At 43.8% G+C, this 24,049-nt stretch overlaps 1 protein-coding gene across 2 annotated transcripts in view; it reads right to left on the reverse strand.

Annotated features, from left to right (window-relative positions):
* The window catches only part of AHCY (adenosylhomocysteinase), a 74,543-nt gene that overhangs the window by 46,920 nt on the left and 3,574 nt on the right, over positions 1–24,049 (reverse strand). Inside the window, exon 1 of one of the 2 annotated variants that reach the window (XM_084853859.1) lies at positions 1,300–1,410. The exons of the other annotated variant lie outside the window; for it this stretch is intronic. Coding sequence (XP_084709985.1) covers positions 1,300–1,327 — 28 coding nt within the window. The 5' untranslated portion in view covers positions 1,328–1,410. Of the gene's footprint in view, positions 1–1,299; positions 1,411–24,049 lie in introns of those variants that run through there. 2 annotated transcript variants of the gene reach the window in all.

The following is a 24,049-nucleotide window of genomic DNA, read 5'->3' on the forward strand; positions in this document are numbered from 1 at the left end:
AACAATTACAGCAGTTCTATTCTGAAGTGAAATGTATGATGTTACATATACAGGCCAAGAGATTTTTCTGAATTTCCCAGCACATGAGTAGCTCCACTTTCCAATTCTGATCTTTTAAGCACATGACAAGACTCCAATATGACTATTGTTATTTAATAGATCAGCCATATACTCCGATGCCATGTATCTTAGAAGTGGTCAGGATACTTTGGGGAATGCGCTAATAAACAAACAAACAAATCCCTAAGGGTGCCAACCTATGCATGTTTAGACAGAAAAAAAGTCCTAAAACTCCCAGCATGGCAGGCTGGCGAATGCTGGGAGTTGCAGGACTTTTTTGTCTAAACATGCATAGGATTGCACCCTAAATTGAGAATGTTTCAACTCCTCCTGAGAAGGCGGGAAGTTATGACTTCGCAGAATGTTTGAGTTGACGCTTACGGAGAAACGGCTTGTATTTTGTTTAAAAACTCTCCCATCTTGGACGGATTTACCGAAGTTCTACATTTCAAAATAACAAGGTTCCTCCCTTGCGGGAACAATCGACAGACGCCTCCAGCGTGCTTAATAGCGAGGCAACGGCAGCTTGACAGCATGGTCCCCGGGAGCATTATGGGAAATGTAGTCGCCGCGGCTACAAGACTCGAACACAGTCCTTCTGCCGAACGGTCAGAAGGACTACAATTCCCAGAAGGCGCTTTTCCCTCCGGAGCCCACATGGCGTTTGCTCAGAGACTACATGCTAACTAGTCAATCTAAAGTCCATTTTGGACTACAGAACGCGAAAATTACCAGAACAGGCCTAGTTAGAATAATTTAAAAAAAAGGATTATGTAAGAATATAAATGTCCGTCTTCTTTGTTCGTTGACTGTAAGCCGCTCCAGGGGGTCTTTTTTGGCTGAGGAGCGGGATAAAAATACAATAAATACATAAATATATTAAGCAAATAAATAACTATAATAACATCTACTTTAAATTAAGGGCAGCCGGCTGGATGGGGTGGGAGCGATTCATCAGCACTGCACCGTTCTTTGGGATACGTAAAGAATCCCATTCTAGAGCTAGGTGCAACAACGAAAGAGCAAGGACGCAGGAGAAAGCGCCCCCCTCCGGCCCTTCCTTAAGCCCCCCTCCCGTTTCCCAACCCCGCGGGAAACGAGAGCGCTTCGCCATGGCTCTGGGTTGCGATCCATCATCCGCGGCGGCGGCGGCAACGCGAACCGAATCATCTCTGCAGGCCCCGCAGCGAGGCGGCTCGCAGCGCCGAGGGAAAGAGGAAAAGAAGGAGGGCCACTGACCAACTTTGTACGGGAGCTTGTCTGACATGCTGACGCTGCTGCAGCCGGCGCGGAGGAGAAGGAACGAGAGAAGGAAGGAGCCGGCTGGGCGGGCAAAGGGCGGCGGAAAGCGACTGGCGGCAAAAAGGCGGCTTTAAATAGACTCGCCTGCCTTTGCAAATGTCTGAGGCCGCCTCCACCAATCCCCTTGTAGGGCACGAAGGGGGCGTCGGCCTGGAGCGCGCGGAGGAGGAGGAGGTGCCCGGGCGCGCGCGCGCGCGCTTCTGTGCCGGGGAGCGGGGCAGGCGGGGCCAGGCGTCTCGTGCTCCTTTGCGTCACGAGAAGCCTAGTGGAGGCCCTTTATTTCGTAAGAGCGTAAGAGGAGTCGTGCTGGAGCGGGCCGAAGGCCGGTCTAGCCCCGCCCGCTGCTCCCACAGCGGCTAATCGGATGCCTGTGGGAAGCCCACAAGCTGGACACGGGTGCAAGAGCATCTTCCCGCTTGCGTTGCCCAGCAGCCAATATTTATTTATTTATTTATTTATTTATTACATTTTTATCCCGCCTTTTTTCCTCCTCGAGGAACCCCAAGGCGGCTTACTCAGTCCTCCTCCTCCATTTTGTCCTCACAACAACAACCCTGTGAGGTGGGTTGGGCTGAGAGGCTGTGACTGGCCCAAAGTCACCCAGTGAGCTTCCGTGGTCGAGCGGGGATTAGAACCTGGATGTCCCGACTCCCAGTCCAACACTCTAGGCACGCTTCAGGTGCTGGCGGTAATATATAACCGTCTTGCTTAGTAACCATCGATAGCATTGTTCTCCCTGAATTTGGCCTACCCCCTTTGAAAGCCCGAACTTTGGTGCTGGAGAAGACACGAGTCCCCTGGACTGCAAGGAGGTCAAATCAGTCCATCTTAAAGGAAATCAAGCCTGAGTGCTCATTGGAAGGGCACATACTGAAGCGCAAATATTTTGGCCACCTAATGCGAAGAGAAAACTCTCTGGAAAAGACCCTGATGCTGGGAAAGACTGAAGGCAAAAGGAGAAGGGGACGGCAGGGGATGAGATGGCTAGATAGCATCACTGATGCAATGAATATGGACTTGAGCACGCTCCGGGAGAGAGTGCAAGACAGGAAGGCCTGGCGTGGTGTGGTCCATGGGGTCACAAAGAGTCGGACACGACTGAACAACAACTTTGAAAGCCATCCAGCTTTGGTGGCCCTCGCTACATTTGTGGCAGTGAATTTCATAGTTTAGCTACGTGCTGCGTGAAGAAGTACTTTTATCCCTTCTGAATCTCCCACCGTTCAGCTTCATTGGATGAGCCCAGGTTCTAGTCTGAGGGGAGAGGGAAGGAAACTTACCTCTCTCCTCTTTCTCCACACCCTGCATAATTTTATACACCTCTGTTATTCCTACACTTTTTCTAAGCTAAAAAAAGCTGAACCTTTACTGACAGAGGACTTCTTCACCCTAACTCCAGATAATCTATGAACAAACTTTCAAAAATTCCAGTCCCAATACAGATCCTTCAGGGACCCCACTGTTTACATCCCTCCACCGCAAGAACTGTCCATTTATTCCTACTCTCTGCTTTCTGTTCTATAACCAGTTACCAATCCATAAGAGGACTTTTCTTCTTATCTCATGATGGCTAGGTATGCTCAGGAGTGTTTGGTGAGCACTGTTGCACTCATGCCCTGCTTGTGGGTTCCTGGTCAACAGCTGGTTGGCCACTGCATGAACAGAATCCTAGACTAGATGGACCCTTGGTCTGGTCCAGCATGGCTCTTCTGTTCTTATGATTTTATTAAAAGCCTTTTGAATGTCCAAGTAAACAGTGTCTGCTGGATCACCCATATCCAGGATGTACCTGGCTATCAATAATCAGCCATATTTATTCTTCTGCAAGGACTTATCCCTCTATATGCTTGATAATTTTATCTTTAATAATGCTTTTCACCAATTTCCCTGGAAAGCTAACCAGCCTATAATTTCCTGGATCCACTCTGCATACTTTAAAAAAAAAAAAAAGTTACATTGACCACTTTCCAGGTCTCTAGCACAAAACCCGATTTTAGGGACATGTGAAATTGTTGATTTATATATAATATAATATATAACATCTGAGTTCTTTAAGAACTCTTGGATAGATCCTATCTGGACCTGGTGATTTGTTTTCAACTTGTCAATCAGGCCAGAACTGTATCTCTTGTCACAGTTCCTCAGATTGCTTTCCTGAAAATATCAGTTCAGGTATCTCCTTACATCTTCTACGGTGGAGGCAGATGCTGAGAATTTATTAAGCTTTATTGCAATTTCCTTAATCCTCCTCTAGTACTCCTTTAACTCTCTTGTCATCCAACAGACCAACTGCCTCTCTAGCCAGTTTCCCTGCTTCTGATATATTTTAGGGCACAATCCTATAGAGATAGGCAGGTGCCTCCAACCTCCCCTGAAGTGGGGAGGAGTGCCTATCCGATGCAGGGCAGAAGCAAGTCAGAGGAAAGGATTCTCTCCTTCCTGAAGCCGCCCTGCACTTTGCCTTAGATATGTCTAAGTGCAGCTTCAGGGAGGAGCCAGGAACGAGGCTGGAGAGCACAGAGGAAGCTGTCTAAAACAGCTTCCATGGTCTCATCCCATCCCCGCCCCTAGGAACACCCCATTTTCACTCCATGGTCTGTGATATGAGCACGGAGGCAGCGGTGCAGTTCTCTCCGCACAAGCTATGAGGGGGTGGGGAGAACGGTTTCCTGGCTATGAGCTCATAGCACTGTCTACAAGCTCGGTGCTGGGAAAATGAAAAGTCCTGTCTCCCCCAGACACTGTCTAGAGGACATAGGATTGCTCTCTAAATTTTTCGTTATTGTTGGTCTTAATGCTATTAGCAATATGCTTCTTAAAATCCTTTTTTGCCTCCCTTATTGTCTGTGTTCCTTTATATTTTCCTCATTCGGGCAACACTTCCATTTTCTGAAGGCTTGTTTTCCCTGATAGTTTCCTTGAAACTGCTCATTAATCATGCTGCTGATTCTTGGACTTTGTGCTTCCTTTGTGACCTGTGATATACATACTACCTGAGCTTCTATTATTGTGAACTTGAGTAACTCTCAAGCATTCTGGAGAGATCTGATCCTCTTGACTTTCCTTTCAACTTCCTTTTTACCAGAACCTTCATTTTAGAGAAGTTTCTTCTTTTGAAATCAAATGTGACTGTGCTGGACTTCCTTGGCAATTTTCTTCTTACATATACATTTAATTTTATAGTACTGTAGTGACTGTTTCCAGTCAGTTCAACAAAACTCACATCTCAAACTAGATCCTGAGTGGTTCCACTTAGGATTAAGTCCAGGGTCACCTCCCCGCTGGTCAGTACTGTAACCAACTCTTATAGGGCACCGGGGGCATGACGAAGGATTGAATGAACAGAGCCAAAACAAAGTGAGTGGGGCTAGATATAAGTCATATCAATTTGGATATTTTCCTACCAAGCATACAAAGCACAGCTCAATCCTATGCATGTCTACTCAGGAGGGAGCCCCAGTACAACAGCTTTCAGGCATACAAAGCACAGCTCAGTTCTGTGCATGTCTAAGCCACAAAAATTGACTTTTAAAACACAAGCCTCTGGTTTCCACACTTTCTCCTTACAGGACCGGTTTAAATACTTTGCTGTTTAAATACCTTTAAATGCCCTCTTATTTCCAGTCATTGATTGATGATAAGATCAGGTTTCCCTGCACTGTGCTGAAGAAAAGCTGTTTTTCCAGTACTCAACAGGAAAAGCCCAGTTCTTATTTCCAATCAGAGATAAGGTTAGGGGTTTTCTGCATAGGGCTAGAGGGAAAGGGGTGGGGCTTGTAGAAGAGGTTTACAGGCTGCATGGGGAACCCCTGTGGGCCAGATCCGGTCAGTAGACCAGAGGTTCGGTGTCCCTGGTTCAGCATATCAAGAAATTGTACCTCTTTGTCATGAGCAAAAAATGCATTTATCCAGTCCAGTGATGGTAACTGAAATCAGCCATCGCTACAACTCTTTTTTTGGATGCCTCCCTGATTTCATTTTCTATTTCAAGATAACCCTAAGCATTTTGGTCAGGGGGATGACTGCACATCTCCTGTTGACCTCAGAATCTTTGATCTCAAAATGTTTGTCCTCCCTGTGATCCTTATTCTTCATTTTGCAAAACATAGGGCTTCCAGCTTTTAGAAGTAGCATGCTTCCTAATACCAGTTGCTGGGAAGCAACAACAGAAGTCCATTGCTTTCAGGCTCTGCTTGTAGATTTGTCAGAGCTACTTACTTGGCTACTGTAGAGAACAGAATGCAGAATTATGTACAGGGAAGCTGCATTATACCAAGACAGACTCCTGGGCTATCTACCTCAGTATTGTTTACACAGGCTGGCAGTGGCTCTCCAGGGTTTCAGACAGGGGCCTTTCCCAGGCCTACCTGAAGATGTCAGGAACTAAACCTGGCTGGGACCTCCTGCATGCAAAACATGTGCTCTGCCACTGAGCTCCAGCCTTTCCCCACCCTTTGGGTTGATCCAGCAGGACTCTTCTTTTTCTTCTAGCTTGAATTATCAAGGCTTGTTGTCTTAAGAACTTCTTAAACGAAAAATAATCAAGGATGGCTTTGAAGTTTTGTTTGTTTAATTTAGTTAACCTATATGTCCCCCCCTCCAATGATCAAGAGTCACCAGCTAAATATAAAGCTATGTTAACAGTGAAAGACAGTTTTTCCCTTTTGAAGTTTTCACATACCAAGCAATACCTTGCCCTTAAATTACCAAGGTCTAGGGCATCCTTCCTGAAGCTGGTGCCCTCGAGATGTGTTGGACTACAACCTCCATCATTCCCAGCCAGTATCTGGCTGGGAATGATGGGAGTTGCAGTCCAACACATCTCGAGGGCACCAACTTCGGGAAGGATGGTCTAGGGATTTCTAGACCCTGAAGGAGCTACTTTATCTTTAAGGGGGGGGGAAGGGAGAGAGACTTCCACAAGGTATTGCTTTTCCTACTACACTGACTCACAGAAGCTGTACTTGGTGGACACTTTCTGTGCAGCCCAATGGTAGGCATGTTTACTTGGAAGTAACTCTCACTGTGTTCAATGGGGCTTACAGGAAAGTGGGCACAGGATTGCAACTATAAACCTCTCAGCACCATCTTGGTTTCCAGCTGTAAAGTTATGCAAACAATAAGATGTAGGGATCGTCAAACGGTGGGATCAAGACCAGTTCCTTAGGGGAGTTTTTAAAAAAAAAACAGCAAATATAGCAAGATGCAATCCAAGAAATACACTCTAGGATCTACTGTAATATCACAAGCTGGGTATGTATTATCTCAGAGTTGCTCCCAGCATCTTCTGTGCCACTGCACAGAGTTCTGAGGTACACACCTCTGATCATGCACTGTAGCCCATTGGAGAAGCAAAAAATTATTTATAGCACTTTTTCCCTACCCTTCGGCCAAAAAGGCTCCCAGAGCGGTTTACAAAGATAAGAACTAAGACAGTCCCTGCCCCCAAGTACAATCTAAAAGACGCTACACAAAAGGGAAGGGGATTGGAGGGGAGGAGGCAAAAGCAAAGGCAGGCACTAGACTCTTAATTGCAAAGTTCAGCAGGTCATTTTGTTGGATCTAAGCACAGTGAAAAGGCCGCTGCTTCCTCTTCCTCTGAAGTCCTCAGCAGTGGCAGCTGATAGCAGGAGGGAGGGGGCTCTTAGCTGAGCTGTATCCAGGCGTGATGGAGGGTGATTTATTTATAGAATAGCAATATTGAACATTTATATAGTGTTCAAAGTGATATTTACGGCAACCATGTAACTTAAGTCAGTATTATTATTTCCCCCATATTCCTTACATTACCAGTAGGGTTTGAGTCCTGCCCGCATTCCCTCTTCCTGTTCTTTCCAGTCCATCCAATATTCTATGGAGCTCCTATACTAAAGGTTACACGGATACTATAAAATTATAAAATAAGTGTTCCTTTTCCTGCGAAATGTTGGAAGATATGCAGTGAACAGCATAGTGGACAGTGCACCAGCTCCTCCTTCTCCTTTAACCCACCCTGGCAAATTTACCAGTTTACTGGGGGAAATGACTGTAAGGCTCTCCTGGGATCCCAGGCAGGAGGCACATTGTGGAGTCCATTAATGAAGAGCTGCCAGCAAATGCCAAACGGGGGAACCGCCCACAGCTATGTGCTGGAACGATAAAAAGTCTTTATCCCAGCAGCATGGGTTGGCAGTGGCAAGAGAGGAAGGAGGTTGTGCCAAGAGAAGGACTGGGCAATCGACCTGGTGGGCCCAACATCAGCATCCGGAAGCAGCTGCCATCCTGAAACTCCCAGCTTAAGGAAAACCGGGCTATTCCTTCTCTGTACCAAAGAATGCCTTCCCACTGGGTGGGTGAACAGATCCAAGGCGCTGGACTGAAAAGGACCTGAAAAAAGAGCTATCTTCTGTATTGTAAGTTGTAAAGAACTGTGCGTTTGCCAATGTTTTCATTTGGACTGCTGATAAGTCCCCATGGATTATCTACACTGTTTGGCTGAACAGTTTTGGAGGCATGTGCCAATAAACATTGCCCTGGTCTCTGTATTATCTTCTTGTTTGAGACCATGCTTGGCATCACAGCTCTGTTGGGTAAAGGACTAATTGGAACCCAGCTGAAGCCGTGGGTCCATCCCTCTTCACACAAAATAAAGAGGAAAGCATAGCATTTTGTGATCATCTCCATCTCTTTGGGAATGAGCATTTATCCAACACTAATGCAAACGCTGTAACAGGCAGTAGATTACGGGATTCAGAGCTTGAACCAGAAAAGAGAGGAGTTGAGGATCAGCACCTAGCCTAGTGGGCTACCTGAACATTCTCTCCTTACCTGTTCAACAAAGCAGAACTGCTAGTTCCAGCTTTTGCCTATATTGAGTCTGGACTAAATGTATGTCATTCCAGACCTAGTAACATCAGGGTAACACCAGCCACGGCTTTACCCCAGCCTGGATACAGCCATTCATTTCCTAGGTTCTGTGAGTACCTGACAGTCTCCTGTCCCTATACAGCATCAAGGAGCCTCGTCACAGCTATAACCTCTGGCCATCTGCTATGGTCACACATGGCTATGTTCATGCATGAAGTGTGCTTCTTTCAATCAGCCCCCATGGCTTCAACTGTACTCCGTATTGTACTATTGGCCATTTGAATATGGACCTCAGACAGGTTTACCTGTCGCTCTTTCCTTTCCCTGTCCACGTCTCAGCTCATAGGCAGCAGAATTTTTAACTGATTTCATTGTTCAACTGGAAATCTCTTTTCCTGGTGTATTGCCCCAGCTGTGGGCTTCGACCTCTTAATTTAGAGGTGCCGAGATAATGATAAATCAGATCCAGGTTTACTTACAAGGAGTACTTTATTGAGTAACTTACAGCACACAGGCGCAGCCTATGGTTGGATCCGACAGCTTCTCTGAACCCAGAGCCATGGGGTACAATGGGTTTTATACCATACATGTTAGCAATGAGGCAGCATAACAGGAGCAAGTGCCCCCTAGCGTTCATTCCCAGCATAGTAATTACAGCCTCTGTCACAGAACTTCATTATGCTGAGGATAACATAATCTGCGCACGTTCAGAGGAAGATCTCCAAACTATCCTAGACATCTTCGCAGAAGCATATGAAAAGCTCGACCTGTTGCTTAACATCAAAAAAACCAAAATGCTTTACCAACAAGCACAAACCAACCCCTCTGTAGCGCCATCAATCCAGCTTAATGGTGTGATGCTGGAAAATGTCGATCACTTTTCTTATCTTGGCAGCCATCTCTCCACAAAAGCCGACATAGAAGCTGAAATTCAGCACTGCCTGAGCTCTGTGAGTGTAGCATTCTCCTGAATGAAGCGTAGAGTGTTCGAGGATCGGGACATTCGCAGGGAGACCAAAATGCTTGTTTTCAAAGCCATTGTACTATCGACCTTACTGTATGCCTGTGAAACATGGACCATCTATAAATGCCAACTTCTTGAAAGATTTCATCAATGCTGCCTCCGAAAAATTCTGCAAATTACTTGGGAAGACAGACGGACTAATGTCAGTGTATTGGAAGAGGCAAAGACCACCAGCATTGAAATAATGATTCTTCAACATCAACTTTGCTGGGCCGGCCATGTTGTTCGAATGCCTGATCATCATCTTCCAAAGCAGCTACTTTATTCCCAACTTATGAATGGAAAACAGAATATTAGTGGACAGCAAAAGAGATTTAAAGATGTTCTCAAAGCTAATCTAACAAAATGCAACATAAGCATTGAGAACTGGGAAGCTCTAACCCATGAGCGTTCCAATTGGAGGTCAGCCTATATTAAAGGCGCTACGGACTTTGAAGAAGCACGAGTACAGGGCGGAAGGGAGAAACGAGCTCAGCGGAAGGCACGTTAAGCAAACCCTCATTGTGACCGCCTTCCACCTGGAAACCTATGTCCTCACTGTGGGAGGCTGTGTGGATCCAGAATTGGCCTTCACAGTCACCTGCAGACCCACTGCTAAGACTCTACCCCTGGAAGACAATCTTACTCGGTCACGAATGATCGCCATGATGATGGTGATGAGACTAGCAGGGCTTAGTTCTCAGCACAGCCACCTGCAGCTCAGCATAAACAAACTTTGCTTATCAGGCACATCTTGATAAGGCCTTCTGGCTCGTTAGTGTGGAATGTATCAGCCTTTGACTCATCTTCACATGCTCAGAGGCTTACTAGCAAGGGTATTGCACTAATTGCAATATTGCACTATTGCACTTACTAGCAAGGGTATTGCACTAATCCCCTTCATGGATCACTGCCTTGTTGTGGCAAAGGGGCTTGCGTAACTCAGTGAAGCCATAAGCTATGCCGTGCAGGGCCACCCAAGATGGACAGGTCATGGCAGAGAGTTCTGACAAAATGTGGTCCACTGGAAAAGGAAATGGCAACCCACTCCAGTATTCTTGCCAAGAAAATCCCATGGAACATATCACAAGGCTAAAAGAGATGACGCCGGAAGATGAGCCCCTCAGGTCGGAAGGTGTCCAATATACTACTGGGGAAGTGCAGTGGGTATTTCCAAGTAGCGCCAGAAAGAGTGAAGCAGCTGGGCCAAAGCCAAAAGGACACTCAGCTGTGGATGTGTCTGGTGGTGAAAAGAAAATCCGTTGCTGTAAAGAACAATATTGTTTAGGAACCTGGAATGTAAGATCAATGAATCAAGATAAGTTGGAGGTGGTCACACATGAGATGGCAAGACTGAACATCGACATCTTGGGAATCAGTGAACTAAAATGGACAGGCATGGGCGAATTTAATTCAGGTGACCATTATATCTACTACTGTGGGCAAGAATCCCTTAGAAGAAATGGAGTAGCACTCGTAGTCAACAAAAGGGTGGGAAAAGCAGTACTGGGGTACAATCTTAAAAATGATAGAATGATCTCAGTACGAATCCAAGGCAAACCATTCAACATCACAGTAATTCAAGTCTATGCCCCAACCACTGAGGCCGAAGAAGCTGAGGTTGATCGGTTCTATGAAGACCTACAACACCTTCTAGAACTCACACCAAAAAAAAGATGTCCTCTTCATCAAAGGGGATTGGAATGCTAAAGTAGGAAGTCAAGAAACCACCGGGATAACAGGCAGGCATGGCCTTGGTGTACAAAATGAAGCAGGACAAAAGCTAATAGAGTTTTGCCAAGAGAACACGCTGATCATAGCAAACACTCTTTTCCAACAGCACAAGAGACGACTCTACACATGGACATCACCAGATGGTCAATATCGAAATGAGACTGATTATGTCCTTTGCAGCCAAAGATGGAGAAGCTCTATACAGTCAGTAAAAACAAGACCTGGAGTTGACTGTGGCTCAGATCATGAGCTGCTTCTTGCAAAATTTCGGCTTAAATTGAAGAACGTAGGGAAAACCACTAAATCATTCAGGTATGACCTAAATCATATCCCTTATGAATATACAGTGGAGGTGAGGAATAGATTTAAGGGATTAGACCTGATAGACAGAGTGCCTAAGGAACTATGGACGGAGGTCCGTAACATTGTTCAGGAGGCAGCAACTCAATCCATCCCAAAGAAAAAGAAATGCAAGAAAGCCAAGTGGCTGTCTGATGAGGCTTGACAAGTAGCTGAGGAAAGAAGGGAAGCGAAAAGCAAGGGAGAAAGGGGAAGATATATCCAACTGAATGCAGAGTTCCAGAGAATAGCAAGGAGAGACAAGAAGGCCTTCTTAAATGAACAATGCAAAGAAATCGAGGAAAACAACAGAATGGGAAAGACTAGAGATCTTTTCAAGAAAATCGGAGATCTCAAGGGAACGTTTTGTGCAAAGACGGGCATGATAAAGGACAAAGAAGGCAGGGACCTAACAAGCAGATGAGATTAAGAAGAGGTGGCAAGAATACACAGAAGAACTATACAGGAACGATCTTAATGTCCCTGATAGCCATGATAGTGCGGTCACTGAACTTGAGCCGGACATCCTCGAGAGTGAAGTCAAGTGGGCCTTAGGAAGCATTAGTAACAACAAAGCTAGCGGAGATGACAGTATTCCAGCTGAGCTATTTAAAATCCTAAAAGATGATGCTGTTAAAGTGCTGCACTCAATATGCCAACAAATTTGGAACACTCAACAGTGGCCGCAAGACTGGAAAATGCCAGTTTACATTCCAATTCCAAAGAAGGGCAACGCCAAAGAGTGTTCAAACTACCGCACAATTGCGCTCATTTCACATGCCAGCAAGATGATGCTCAAAATCCTACAAGCTAGGCTTCAGCAGTATGCGAACCGAGAACTACCAGAAGTACAAGCTGGGTTTCGAAGAGGCAGAGGAACTAGAGATCAAATCGCCAACATTCGCAGGATCATGGAGAAAGCAAGAGAATTCCAGAAAAGCGTCTATTTCTGCTTCATTGACTACGCTAAGGCCTTTGATTGTATGGATCACAACAAACTGTGACAAATTCTTAAAGTGATGGGAGTACCAGACCACCTTACCTGTCTCCTGAGAAGCCTGTATGAGGGTCAAGAAGCAACAGTAAGAACCAGACATGGAACAACCGATTGGTTCAAAATTGGGAAAGGAGTACGACAAGGCTGCATATTGTCACCCTGCTTATTTAACTTATTTGCAGATACATCATGAGAAATGCCGGGTTGGATGAATCACAGGTCAGAATTAAGATTGCCGGGAGAATTATCAACAACCTCCGATATGCAGACGAGACCACCCTAATGGCAGAAAGCGAAGAGGATCTAAAGAGCCTCTTGTTGAGGGTGAAAGAGGAAAGTGCAAAAGCTGGTTTGAAACTCAACATTAAAAAAACTAAGATCATAGCATCTGGCCCCATCACTTCTTGGCATATAGAAGGGGAAGAAATGGAAGCTGTGACAGATTTTATTTTCTTGGGCTCCAAGATCACCGCATATGGTGACTGTAGCCATGAAATTAAAAGACGCTTGCTCCTTGGGAGGAAAGCTATGGCAAACCTAGACAGCATAGTAAGAAGCAGAGACATCACCTTGCCGACAAAGGTCCGTCTAATCAAAGCTATGGTTTTCCCAGTAGTAACGTATGGCTGTGAGAGCTGGACTATAAGGAAGGCTGAGCGCCGAAGAATTGATGCTTTCAAACTGTGGTGCTGGAGAAGACTCTTAGGAGTCCCCTGGACTGCAAGGAGGTCAAATCAGTCCATCCTAAAGGAAATCAAGCCTGAGTGCTCATTGGAAGGACAGATACTGAAGCTGAAGCTCAAATATTTTGACCACCTAATGCAAAGAGAAAACCTTCTGGAAAAGACCCTGATGCTGGGAAAGACTGAAGGCAAAAGGAGAAGGGGACGGCAGAGGATGAGATGGCTAGATGGCATCACCGATGCAATGAATATGAACTTGAGTACGCTCCGGGAGAGAGCGCAGGACAGGAAGGCCTGGCGTGCTATGGTCCATGGGGTCACGAAGGGTCAGACACGACTGAACGACTGAACAACAACAACAACATTGAACTAATAATGAACTTAAGCAAGCCTTATGGATCTGTAGGCCCCTCTAACACTGCAGGTGACTTGGTTATGTTCCTGGCGCCAATACACCCGGGCAAGGCCAATTACATCCTGGACCAGACATAGGTATGCATTTTCTTGCTCCTATGTAGCCTCCTGACCCCAAGCCTCAAGGAGTCTCACAACAACAACCTCCAGTCCTTCTTGACATGGCCATCTACTTGCTCACTTAACAATTACGTTCATATGTGCAATAAGTGCTCCATTTACTCAACAGTAAGTCCCCTTCCATTAGACCCCAGAAATCCTGAGTGGTGATGCTGATTTCTTCACTATAATTTCTAACAAGTAACATTAGTTCTGTACATGTGCTATTGTGCTGTGTTTCAGACACAAGAGGTTTTATGAAATGAAGACATTGGATGTCTCCTGTTGGTGGATATGTGCCGACTGCCAGCTCAAATCATTAATCCATCTAGCCTGCCCTCTAAAACAACCAATGAGAGTCCTTGCCCTCTAAAACAACCAATGCCATGTAGCCAGATAGAACTCTGATGAGCTAAGCCCGTTAAGCAAAGTGCTTTGTGTTTATATTGGCTGGATTTTATTTTATTTTTTTGGCTGTTACACATACCTTGTTATGTGAGCTGTACATTCCTGGAGAATCATGAGAGGAATAGAATGGAGAGGACAAATGAAAACCCACCAAGTAAGACAATCAGGAGAAAGGTTTTTTGGTCTGTTTCTCCCATTCAGCAGTCCAGTACCATGTACAGTGCTAGTAGTTTCATTTATCTCTAAGAAGTCACACACATTTTCTGTAAAGCTAGTTCTCACTTAAGTGGGAAAACCTTTGTCTGGGCTGTACTACTTCAGGTGGTGAGGGAGGTGGAATCCCATGAAGCTTCCCTATTAAAAAAACAACAACAGTTCCATCCACATAAAAACAGCACTTCTTGGAGAAGGCTAAGTTAATTAGAAGCCTTTTCTTGAAATCTAGTTTTCTATGTGGAGGGATTTTTTTAAATATGTGGAGACACATTCAATCATTGGAGCCCCCCACCTCCAGTCTGGTTGTACAACCCAGACACAGGTGCACCACCTCAACAAGACTGAGGCTTTAGATTTCTTGCTTGAAGCAGTCCTGATTTTTCAGAACTTTGGATGAGGGTAGCTGGCTCCCTTAAGGAATTAGCTGGCTGTTTGCCCAACAGCTTGATGAATCCCCAAGGAAACCACTACTAATAATTTGTTTTGAGTGGGCTGCCAAATTGCAACCTGGAGATCCTACCTGCCCCTTTAAATGTCCCAATGCAGTTGGTTCTCTTGCCTACTGTCCTGCCTGCCTGAATACTGATTGCTATGGGAAGGACTAGATGGGGGGAAAGATCAGCTGTTGTACACACTCACACTGCTTTGGAACACTTTGACAGGCATTCAATATCTCCAGGGTGCAATCGTGCCACCCTAACTCTACCCCAGTTTCACATGATTTCTGCCTATCTAATCAGTATTATATTGCTCATTTTTGGTGCTGTAGCAACATGTCCCTTCTGTATTTTGGAAACAAACTATGGGCCGGTTCAGAAGGGGGTGTGTGCATGCATGTGCCCACTTGTAATTTATGATGTTTGAACTGGGCAGTATTTATCATATGCATGATCCCCCTCCCATTTCCATCATTCTTTAACCTAAAACAAAGGTGTAAAGACAGAATTGGGGAGTATGTTATGTTGGATGCATGCATGATATTCACACTTACCAATCAAATCAGATGTCATTTCTGTACTGGCCAATTCACCGATAATGTCCTAAGCACAGTGATAAGTGTGGGCTGCTGTGTATTTCTGCTCATAGACATCTCTACATTTACCAGTGTGTGAAAAAGGAACCACTTTGGGGAAATGTAATGGTTAGGGGGGAAAACCCATAGGAAGACTTCATCCTCAATATTTTCTTTTCATTTAGGCCAGATCCTCAATGCTCTGTGAGGGCCAAACTATTTGTGACACTAAGGGTGCAGTCCTATGCATGTTTAGACAAAGAAAAGTCCTTTTCTCTGTCTAAACACGCATAGGATGGCATCCTAAATGAATTTTGTATCAACCATGTGAGGTTTTTATTTTTTTAAAAAAGCAGGTGGGAAGGGCCCAAATGTCATCAGGACTACAGCATGCAGGGAAGTGAGGTTTAGCCCTTTCTTCCCACACTGTGATTCCAATGAAAGTCCCCTCACCATCTGCTATTAACCCCCAAAGGGAAACTCCCATTACCATTGGTGCTTGTTGGGGGCTGAAAGCAATTTTCATCAGGATCATAGCTGGGGAGGAAAAGGGTTAAAGTTAAACCACCCTCCCTGCACACTGCTGTCCTGATGAAAATAAGGTTGGGCGGTGGGGGGGGGGGGCGGGATACTGCCTGTTATTAATTTTGTTAAACCCTGGCATGGTTGATAAAGACACATTTATCTGTCATGTCTCATTTGGCTCGGAGTGTGTCAAGTTATTGCTATAGATGTGACTCCCCAGCAGAGGGTAGACGTGGTCTATTGTAACCCTGGAAAAGAAGAAGAGCAGGCTCTCAGTTGGATAACAGCATCTTTTAATTGCTGGAGAAAAAAGATGATACTACAGTATTTTAGTTCCTTCCAATAATTAATAAAAAAACAGTTGCTATTACATGTATGGTTTGATTGTTAATAAATCTTGTCATTTTAAAACAAATTTCACTTTTGGAGATGTGAAGATACAATGGAGAGGAAGAGGATTATGCCAGCCACCCCGGGTTCCTTGGAAGAAAAAAAGGTGAGGAATAATAATAACAATAATACTTTGTGAACATGTGAGATCAGCAAACTGGGCTACCCTAGGATAAAACAAGAATACATTGCCAATCCAATCAGACAAGAGCGTGGTTTGGCAGCAGCCATCTTAACTCTCGCAAAGAAACACTTGTGACCTGGCTCAAATCCCATAGAATCACTGAGAGTATTTTATTTTGGCTTGTAAATATCACAGTTATTTTTACATCACCCTTGTGAAAGATACCTGGTACAAAAGCAGTCATACTTCTCCTCCAGAATAATCAATTAACTGCATCCAGCTAAACTCCATCATGCAGTTGCCCACATTAATCAAGTAGCAAGTGCTTTTAAATCCAATCCTATTTCAAGCCATCTGTAGCTGTTGCAAGAATGCAAGCTGCCACTTGTGCTACAACAGCTAAGACACAATGCTGTGCAAAGCAGCTGGGGCTGGGCAATCTGGGAGCATCTCTGCATTAAGCAAATGCCCTGCACCCTCACCAAACTTTCTTCTTCCTGAGACTTTCTGGGTTTCCAATGGACTCCTTTAGATGGCGAACACGTGATTGGGAATTGAAAACTTCCCTTCTTGGCAATGCTCTATATGTTCAATGAAACACTGCCATCTACTGGCTGATTTATAACACAACGGCAGCATTGCCAATATGGTGCCATTAAGGTTTATTACAGCTTATCTCTGATCTTTTTGAAAGTGGGATAAAGGGGGGGAAAGCACAGGAGATGTCCTGGAGATTGATGACATTGTGTAAATGCCCTGCAAACTTCCATGTGAGCCAGTCACAACCATGGAATAAAAGCCCCATGTAGAATGCTCAGTGTCTGGCCCTTTTTTAATTAATGCCTTAAAACTAAAAGCCTTTGTTCCACAGTTAGGTTTCCATGGAGACGGGAATTATCTGGCATAATAGCCCATCCTTTTTGTGCAGTGAGACTTATAGCCTGATCCTTTGCAGAGTTAGGCATCCTTAGCCACTATTGATTTCAATGGGTTTAGGCATGCCAATCTCTGTACAGTAGGAGGATGCAAGGTTGTAATATATCCACTTAGCACAGGATTTCTCCCTAAAGCAAATACCAGCTTCCAAAGAGGGTTTTTCCTCAGGACCACAGCACTGGAGAAAAGGATTAAATTCCTTCTCCATGCCTGCTGAGATACGGGTGTAAGTGTGTAGAGGAGATCAGCAAATATGGACATGCTTTCTACTAAGGCAAAGCCACCACTGGACATAACTGATGGATAGGACTGCACTCTTTGGCAAGCCTATACACACTTACTTGGGAGTAGGTCTCACTGAACTCTGTGGAACTTACTTTTGAGCAGCCATGTATAAGATTGCACTCTTAGAGAAGTAGTAATAAACAGCAAAAGTAATAATGATTAAATATTTGAAAACTTTCAATACATGGACAACAGAGACAATTTTGGGGAAATTCTAATTATTAAACTAACACATCAAATTCTGAAAAGGGTGATTTTGGCAATGTGAGTTTGTGTGTGGGGGGGAGTTCCTTTGTATCTAGATGGACTCATTCTCTTTAAGTTTTTTGAATAGGTATAACATTATGAAATTCATGGCTCTCCTTGATTTAAGTTAATATTGTCTATTTCATTATCTGGCACTATATTCCTAGAATAATACTGTATCAAGTTAAGAATTATTTGTTGAAATGTCATTCAAGGTTAATTCTGTATGACTGTGTATATAAATCCAACTGATACAAAGGCACAATCTTATTAGGGAGAGGTGTTGGTATGTAGTGTGGGCAGCAGCTTCTTCTGGCCCCTGGCAGTTGGTGATACAGTCCAGGCTTCTTTACCCAGAAGGAGGGTACAGAATAAAGGTGGGTATAGAAGAAGCTGCAGATCGTGAACTCAGGCTGGGTGATGCTGTCAGGATCAAGGCCCCAAGGACCAGAGGCAGATGCCATGATCAAAGACAGTCTGAGGGTCACTCAGCAGAGCAGTGGGATACTCAGTGGGACAAGCTACAGAGCTGAGGAGCTGCCTTGGATGTAACAACTTTACAAAGTCTGTTGTATTCCAATTGGCTTGTGGAGTCAGCTGACTGTGTGATCAGTTGACAGTCTTCATGCTGGAACTGCAGCCTAGTGGGTGCCATTGATCCATAGAGCCTTATCTACCTGGTCCGCTAAGGGGTCAGCACACTGGTAATGCAGGAGGTAAGGTGCTACAGTAGAAACTGGCTTCTGGACATTCTGATTCAAGACTCTCTGTTTAGGTAGGTAGGTAGGTATCAGATGGTAAAGATGCCAGCCTGCAGAAGCAGCCTTTCCATTGATATGTAGGCTGCTGGCAATTGAAATGCAACACATCTAAACCCACAGCCCTGTAATCTGAGAAAGGGGGAAAATATAAAATAACCATCACCTCGCACTGGGCCTTTTCAGCAGTGGCACCCCAGTTCTGGAATGCCCTCCCCAGAGAGGCTCACCCACATTGTGGTCTTTTCGGCACCAGGTGAAAACTTTATTTTCCCAAGCTTTTTAGCCCTTCAGTTTTAAACATTATGTTAGTGTGTTTTTAGATCTTTGCACTGCTGATGGCTTTACCCTGGCTGTTACTTTGGTTTTCTTTCATTTTAAACTTAATTTATATTATATTTTATTATTACATTATTGTAATTTATGGGTTCAGGTTTGGTTTTGTGAACCACCCCGAGAGCATATGGCTATTGAGCAGTATAGAAATATAATAATACATACATATATATAGGGGAGAAAGCTAGGCAGAAAAAAGAAAGGAAGAAAATGCACCTTTGCTCCAATGTATTATATATCCTTTCCAGGCTTCTATGCCAAGGTTACCTTCATATTTTAGATGAAGTTTCTCCCCACCCCCAAAATACTCTGCCTATCTGTTTCTGAGAGTATTATCATCAAGCTCAAATGTTATATTTTAAGTTCTTTTCCTATTCAAGAATACATCAACAAACTGTGTTGCCATAACTTTGGAAATGTAAGCATCACTCCTAGCTAATAACACATAAAACACAGAAAAACCACAAAGCCCAATAATACAGTTCACAACCATACTGTCAACAGTGTAATAACACTGAATATGTATGTACATAACAGAATGCCAGTCAAAATCTGTTTCAGCAATAACACACACAAACACAGACTACCTAAAGCCCACAGTGTGTGTCCTGTTTGCCATTCTTCAGGTCACTAAGGCCCTGCTGTGTGGATTTGGTTTCTCACACTTCTGGATCATACAGATTTTAAGCATTTCCCCAAGATGGTTTTCTAGCCCTTTCCGTGTGTGTGTGTTTGTGTAAAGAAAAATACAAACAGGAAAAGAGAAGTTACCAAGGAAAGGAGTTTATTCTATTTTGATTCGTATTTAGATGTTTAGACAATTCATTCTTCTCACTAAAAATACAAACAAGAAAAGGGAAGTGAGAAGAATGAATTGGCCAAACATTTAGTAAGTAAGGAATCAAAATAGAATAAATTCCCCGTTAACTTCTCTTTTCCTGCTTGCATTTCTGTTTACATAGACACACAAGCTCACATTGATCTCTCTTACTTTTGAGGGATTTTTCTCTTGTTGTTTTTGTTGTTGTTCAACTATTTAAATTCTGAATTATAATTTCAAAAGGAAAGGCACACTGGACCTGTGGGGTCTGAAATATGAAGCATTTATTATGTGCTATGAGGTATATTATCCAAATAATGTCAGAGTCCACTGGGTTTGATTATATTTGCAGAGTTAAGGTGAAATTATAGGTGTCCACCAGAGACACAAGTGATGGTATGCAATACAAGCAACAAAGTAAGATGGATAAAATCACAGAAGGCAATCCATGGAAATCAGAGCTGGGTCGCTGTCTGGAAGTAAAAGGTTACAGGCTATGCTCCTTGACTCTGAGCTTCACCACACGAGGGTAAAATCCCACATCCTTACCAGGGCTTCTGCTTCCAGATTATTTGCAGGATTAAGAATGGCTCTTTTACACAGGCGGACACATGCTTTGAACTGGGGAATTCCTTTCTCTGCAAGTGCTATATGTTTCATTTTACAGGCACTAGGTGGCACTGTGGTTATAACAGAACCACACAATTACACACAGCCAATATATCAGTTTAACATCCCTTATCTGGTTATCTCAAATCTTTTAAAAAACAGAATAAAGGTCAGAAAGCATAGGGGACACCCTGGAGGTTGAGGACGTCGTGTAAAGGACCCGCAAATTTCCGTGAATGACCAATCACGAATATGCAAAAAAAAGCCTCCTGTAGAAATGCTCTCTGTGTTCTTATTTCCTTTAATGAAGCCACTTGGAACAAACTGCCATAGGGTCTGATACTAGGCCTAGTTCGAAATGATAAAGGCAAATTTGCAAAATGTTTCTCTTGCCTCAAAATGTGCTTTTTAGATTCTCGTTATTTCTCTTGTGGAGGAGAATTTGAGAAACAAAACTCTGATAGTCAAGTGGCAAACTTTCTGTTAAATGCATTTTTGGAAAATAAAAATAGCCGGTCTTCCTCCTGAATAGGTGGGGTGGGGTGGGGTGGGAGCAATTGAATAGATGGGGTGGGGTGGAAATAATACACTTTTAACAGAGTGGACAGATTGTTCATCCTGCAGCTTGACATTATGCAGAGTCAAATACCCTTCCAAAGAATAAAGCAGACTTGTTATTCACAGTGTGTTGTTCAATGCAGCACTATTTTTTAAACCTGAAATACTGAGGGAAACTTGTTTTACTGGATCCCTTTAAGCCCCCAGCTGTTCTCAAACAGGGATAAGGGGATTTCCCTGCCTTTGTCCCCCTGCCCCAATATTTAAGCATGGTAAGAGAACATGTCATGTACTGTTCTCTTTAAATACCCTCACAGGAGTAAAAATGCTAAACATTTTTACCCAAATTGATGAGATGAAGCACGAGCTAGCCACACCTCTTTACCCTGCATTCTGCAAACATACTCTGAGCATTTTTCTCCCTGTTCTACAAGTCCTTGCACATGCACAGAGTCCTTGATTTTTTATCAGTATGTATGTATGTATGTATGTATGTATATATGTGTATATGTATGTGTGTGTGTGTATATATATATATATACACACACACACACACACACACACATACATACATATATATGGACATGTGTTTTACAATCTAACAAGAAAGAGAGGCCCTTAACCAGCTTCGAATTAGAAAAGACATAGTCATAAAACCCGCTGATAAGGAGGGAGCTGTTGTGATGAAGAATGAGGATTATATTTCTGAAGGTCTGAGATAACTAAATGACAGCAGTACATACAAACTCCTTGATCATGATTATCACAGCTGACCTAAATAAAAAAAAGAATTGGCAACTTCATCAGTAAATTCCTGCATAAAAACTTACTGGACAGAAAAATTGCTGATCTTTTAATTAACCCCACCCCTACAGCAGGAAGATTTTACATGCTATCAAAAGATCCATAAAAGAATAAAGCCCAGGAAGGCCTATTGTTTCATACAACAATACTGTTACTGAAATAATTTCACTATATATTGCCTCCATAATTCAACCACTAGTCCATAAACCTCCTTCATATATTAAGGTCACCACAGATTTCCTTATGAAGATTGAAAAACTAAATCAAGAACGTTGTTTTAACAATAATACATCATCGTAACCTTCAATGTTACTTCTTTATACACCAACATACCCCACAAGGAAGGCCACTCTGCCTTAACATACTTCTTAAACAGCAGAACCTCTAATGAACGCAGTAGTGGAGTCTTAGAATCATAGAATAGTAGGGTTGGAAGGGGCCTACAAGGCCATCGAGTCCAACCCCCTGCTCAATGCAGGAATCCAAGTCAGAGCATCCCTGACAAATGGCTGTCCAGCCTCGTCTTGAAGGCCTCCAGTGTGGGAGAGCCCACCACCTCCCCAGGTAATTGGTTCCATTGGCGTATTGCTCTTACAGTCAGGAAGTTTTTCCTGATGTTCAGCCGGAATCTGGCTTCCTGTCACTTGAGCCCATTATTCCGTGTCCTGCACTCTGGGATGATCAAGAAGATATCCTGGCCTTCTTCTCTGTGACAACCTTTCAAGTACTTGAAGAGCACTATCATATCTCCCCTCAGACTTCTCAAGGCTAAACATGCCCAGTTCTTCCAGTCTCTCTTCATACGGCTTTGTTTCCCTGATCATCTTTGTTGCCCTCCTCTGAACCCTCTCCAGTTTGTCTGCATCCTTCTTAAAGTGTGGTGCCAGAACTGGACACAGTACTCCAGATGGGGCCTAACCAGTGCTGAGTAGAGGGGAACTAATACTTCCCAGGATTTGGAAGCTATGCTTCTATTAATGCAGCCCAAAATAGCATTTGCCCTTTTTGCAGCCACATCACATTGTTGGCTCATATTCAGCTTGTGGTCGACAACAATTCCAAGATCCTTCTCGCTTGTAGTGTGGTTGAGCCACGTATCCCCCACCTTGTAACTGTGCATTTGGTTTCTTTTTCCTAGCTACTTCTCCCAAACAACCATTAAAGAAAAAGTTTGCACATTTTCAGTGAAACTGCAGATATTGTATAGATTTATTATGTATTCACTGCAATGTGCAATGAAGCATACACCTCTGTATATGTGATCTACTGGGGTGTGGCAGCAACATATGGAATGCTGTCTCTTTCCCATTCCCATTTTTTAAAAAATGAACATTGTGCTAATGGCCAAAACCGGTACACATAAACTCATTTACTCAGAAATAAATTTCATTGAGTCCCAAATAAATATTCTTGGAGCTCACATTCTTCAGCAGCCTAAATCACTCACTTGTTCTTTCACAGCCAAAAAAACCCCTTGCCTCTTTATCAGGCAAAAGCAGTTGCGGTGAGCACAGCTCAGACATTGTGTTGTGTTGACTAGGCAACCAGGCAAAGCTAGCTGCTGCTAGGTTTCACTTTGTGGTTCGTTGTGCTCTCAGGCACCATATTGTGCCAATAGAAACAGTGAGAGCGCCAGGAATTCCCAAACAGAAATAAAGGTTGGTCTGACTGATCTTCCAAAAGATTTCTACTCGAATTAATGCCCCAAATTTTGAGAATGTTTGGTAGAATCAGAGTTTCTAACCAGGCCTACCTCATACACAGACAGGCTGAAGGCCTCAAGCTGTGAGTACATACTGTTGAGGTGAAAGGTTTCGGCTTGCAGAATTTTAAAGAACACAAAGCAACATGGCGTACATACTGGGGTCACTTTCTCATACAACCTTGGCCCACTGAAACATTGCCTTCCGAAGTGAAAGGCATTGAATAAAACCCCAGTCCCAAGTAATGGGTTGAACCATTTGTATAAACATATATGGTAATTCTCCTAATGGCATGGGTGATTAAACAAATTGTGTGAGACACAGATTAATATCTCATACTCTCCATTAGCATGAGCATGTAATGATGTGGGCTTCCAAAAGGTTGGGAGAGAAGAACCTATTTGTATTCCATCCCACTCCCAAATAAGCATGCTCTCTCTTCCCTATAATTGTGTCCAAGGGAAACTTGTTCTTCTTAGTGCTCCTGGAGGCTGCACCAAGGCAAAGCTCTGCTTAGGCATCTCAAGTGGTTGCTGGGGTATCTCCTGCTCCCATAAGATTTCACATCCACCACGTAGGAATCAGTGAAGGACAATAAACAGCATCAGACAGGAGGAGGCTGAACAGCAGGCTAATTACTTATGTGACTGGAAAATGCATTGGGCATCGCTGGTCTAAAACCAGTATCTCCCAGACTGGGGAATGAGGGCGATTCCTCACCACTGGAAACTGACAGCATGATCTGCAGACATATGTAAAATCAGAGAGCCACACATTATTGGCTTGCCATAATTTGTGGTCACCACTGACCACTCCTCTCTTGGATGTCCTCTGCACATGCC

The sequence above is a fragment of the Heloderma suspectum genome, chromosome 4 (assembly GCF_057233095.1).
Source record: "Heloderma suspectum isolate Gila_16-S chromosome 4, 16-S_ref, whole genome shotgun sequence".
NCBI classification, from domain to species: Eukaryota; Metazoa; Chordata; class Lepidosauria; order Squamata; family Helodermatidae; genus Heloderma; species Heloderma suspectum.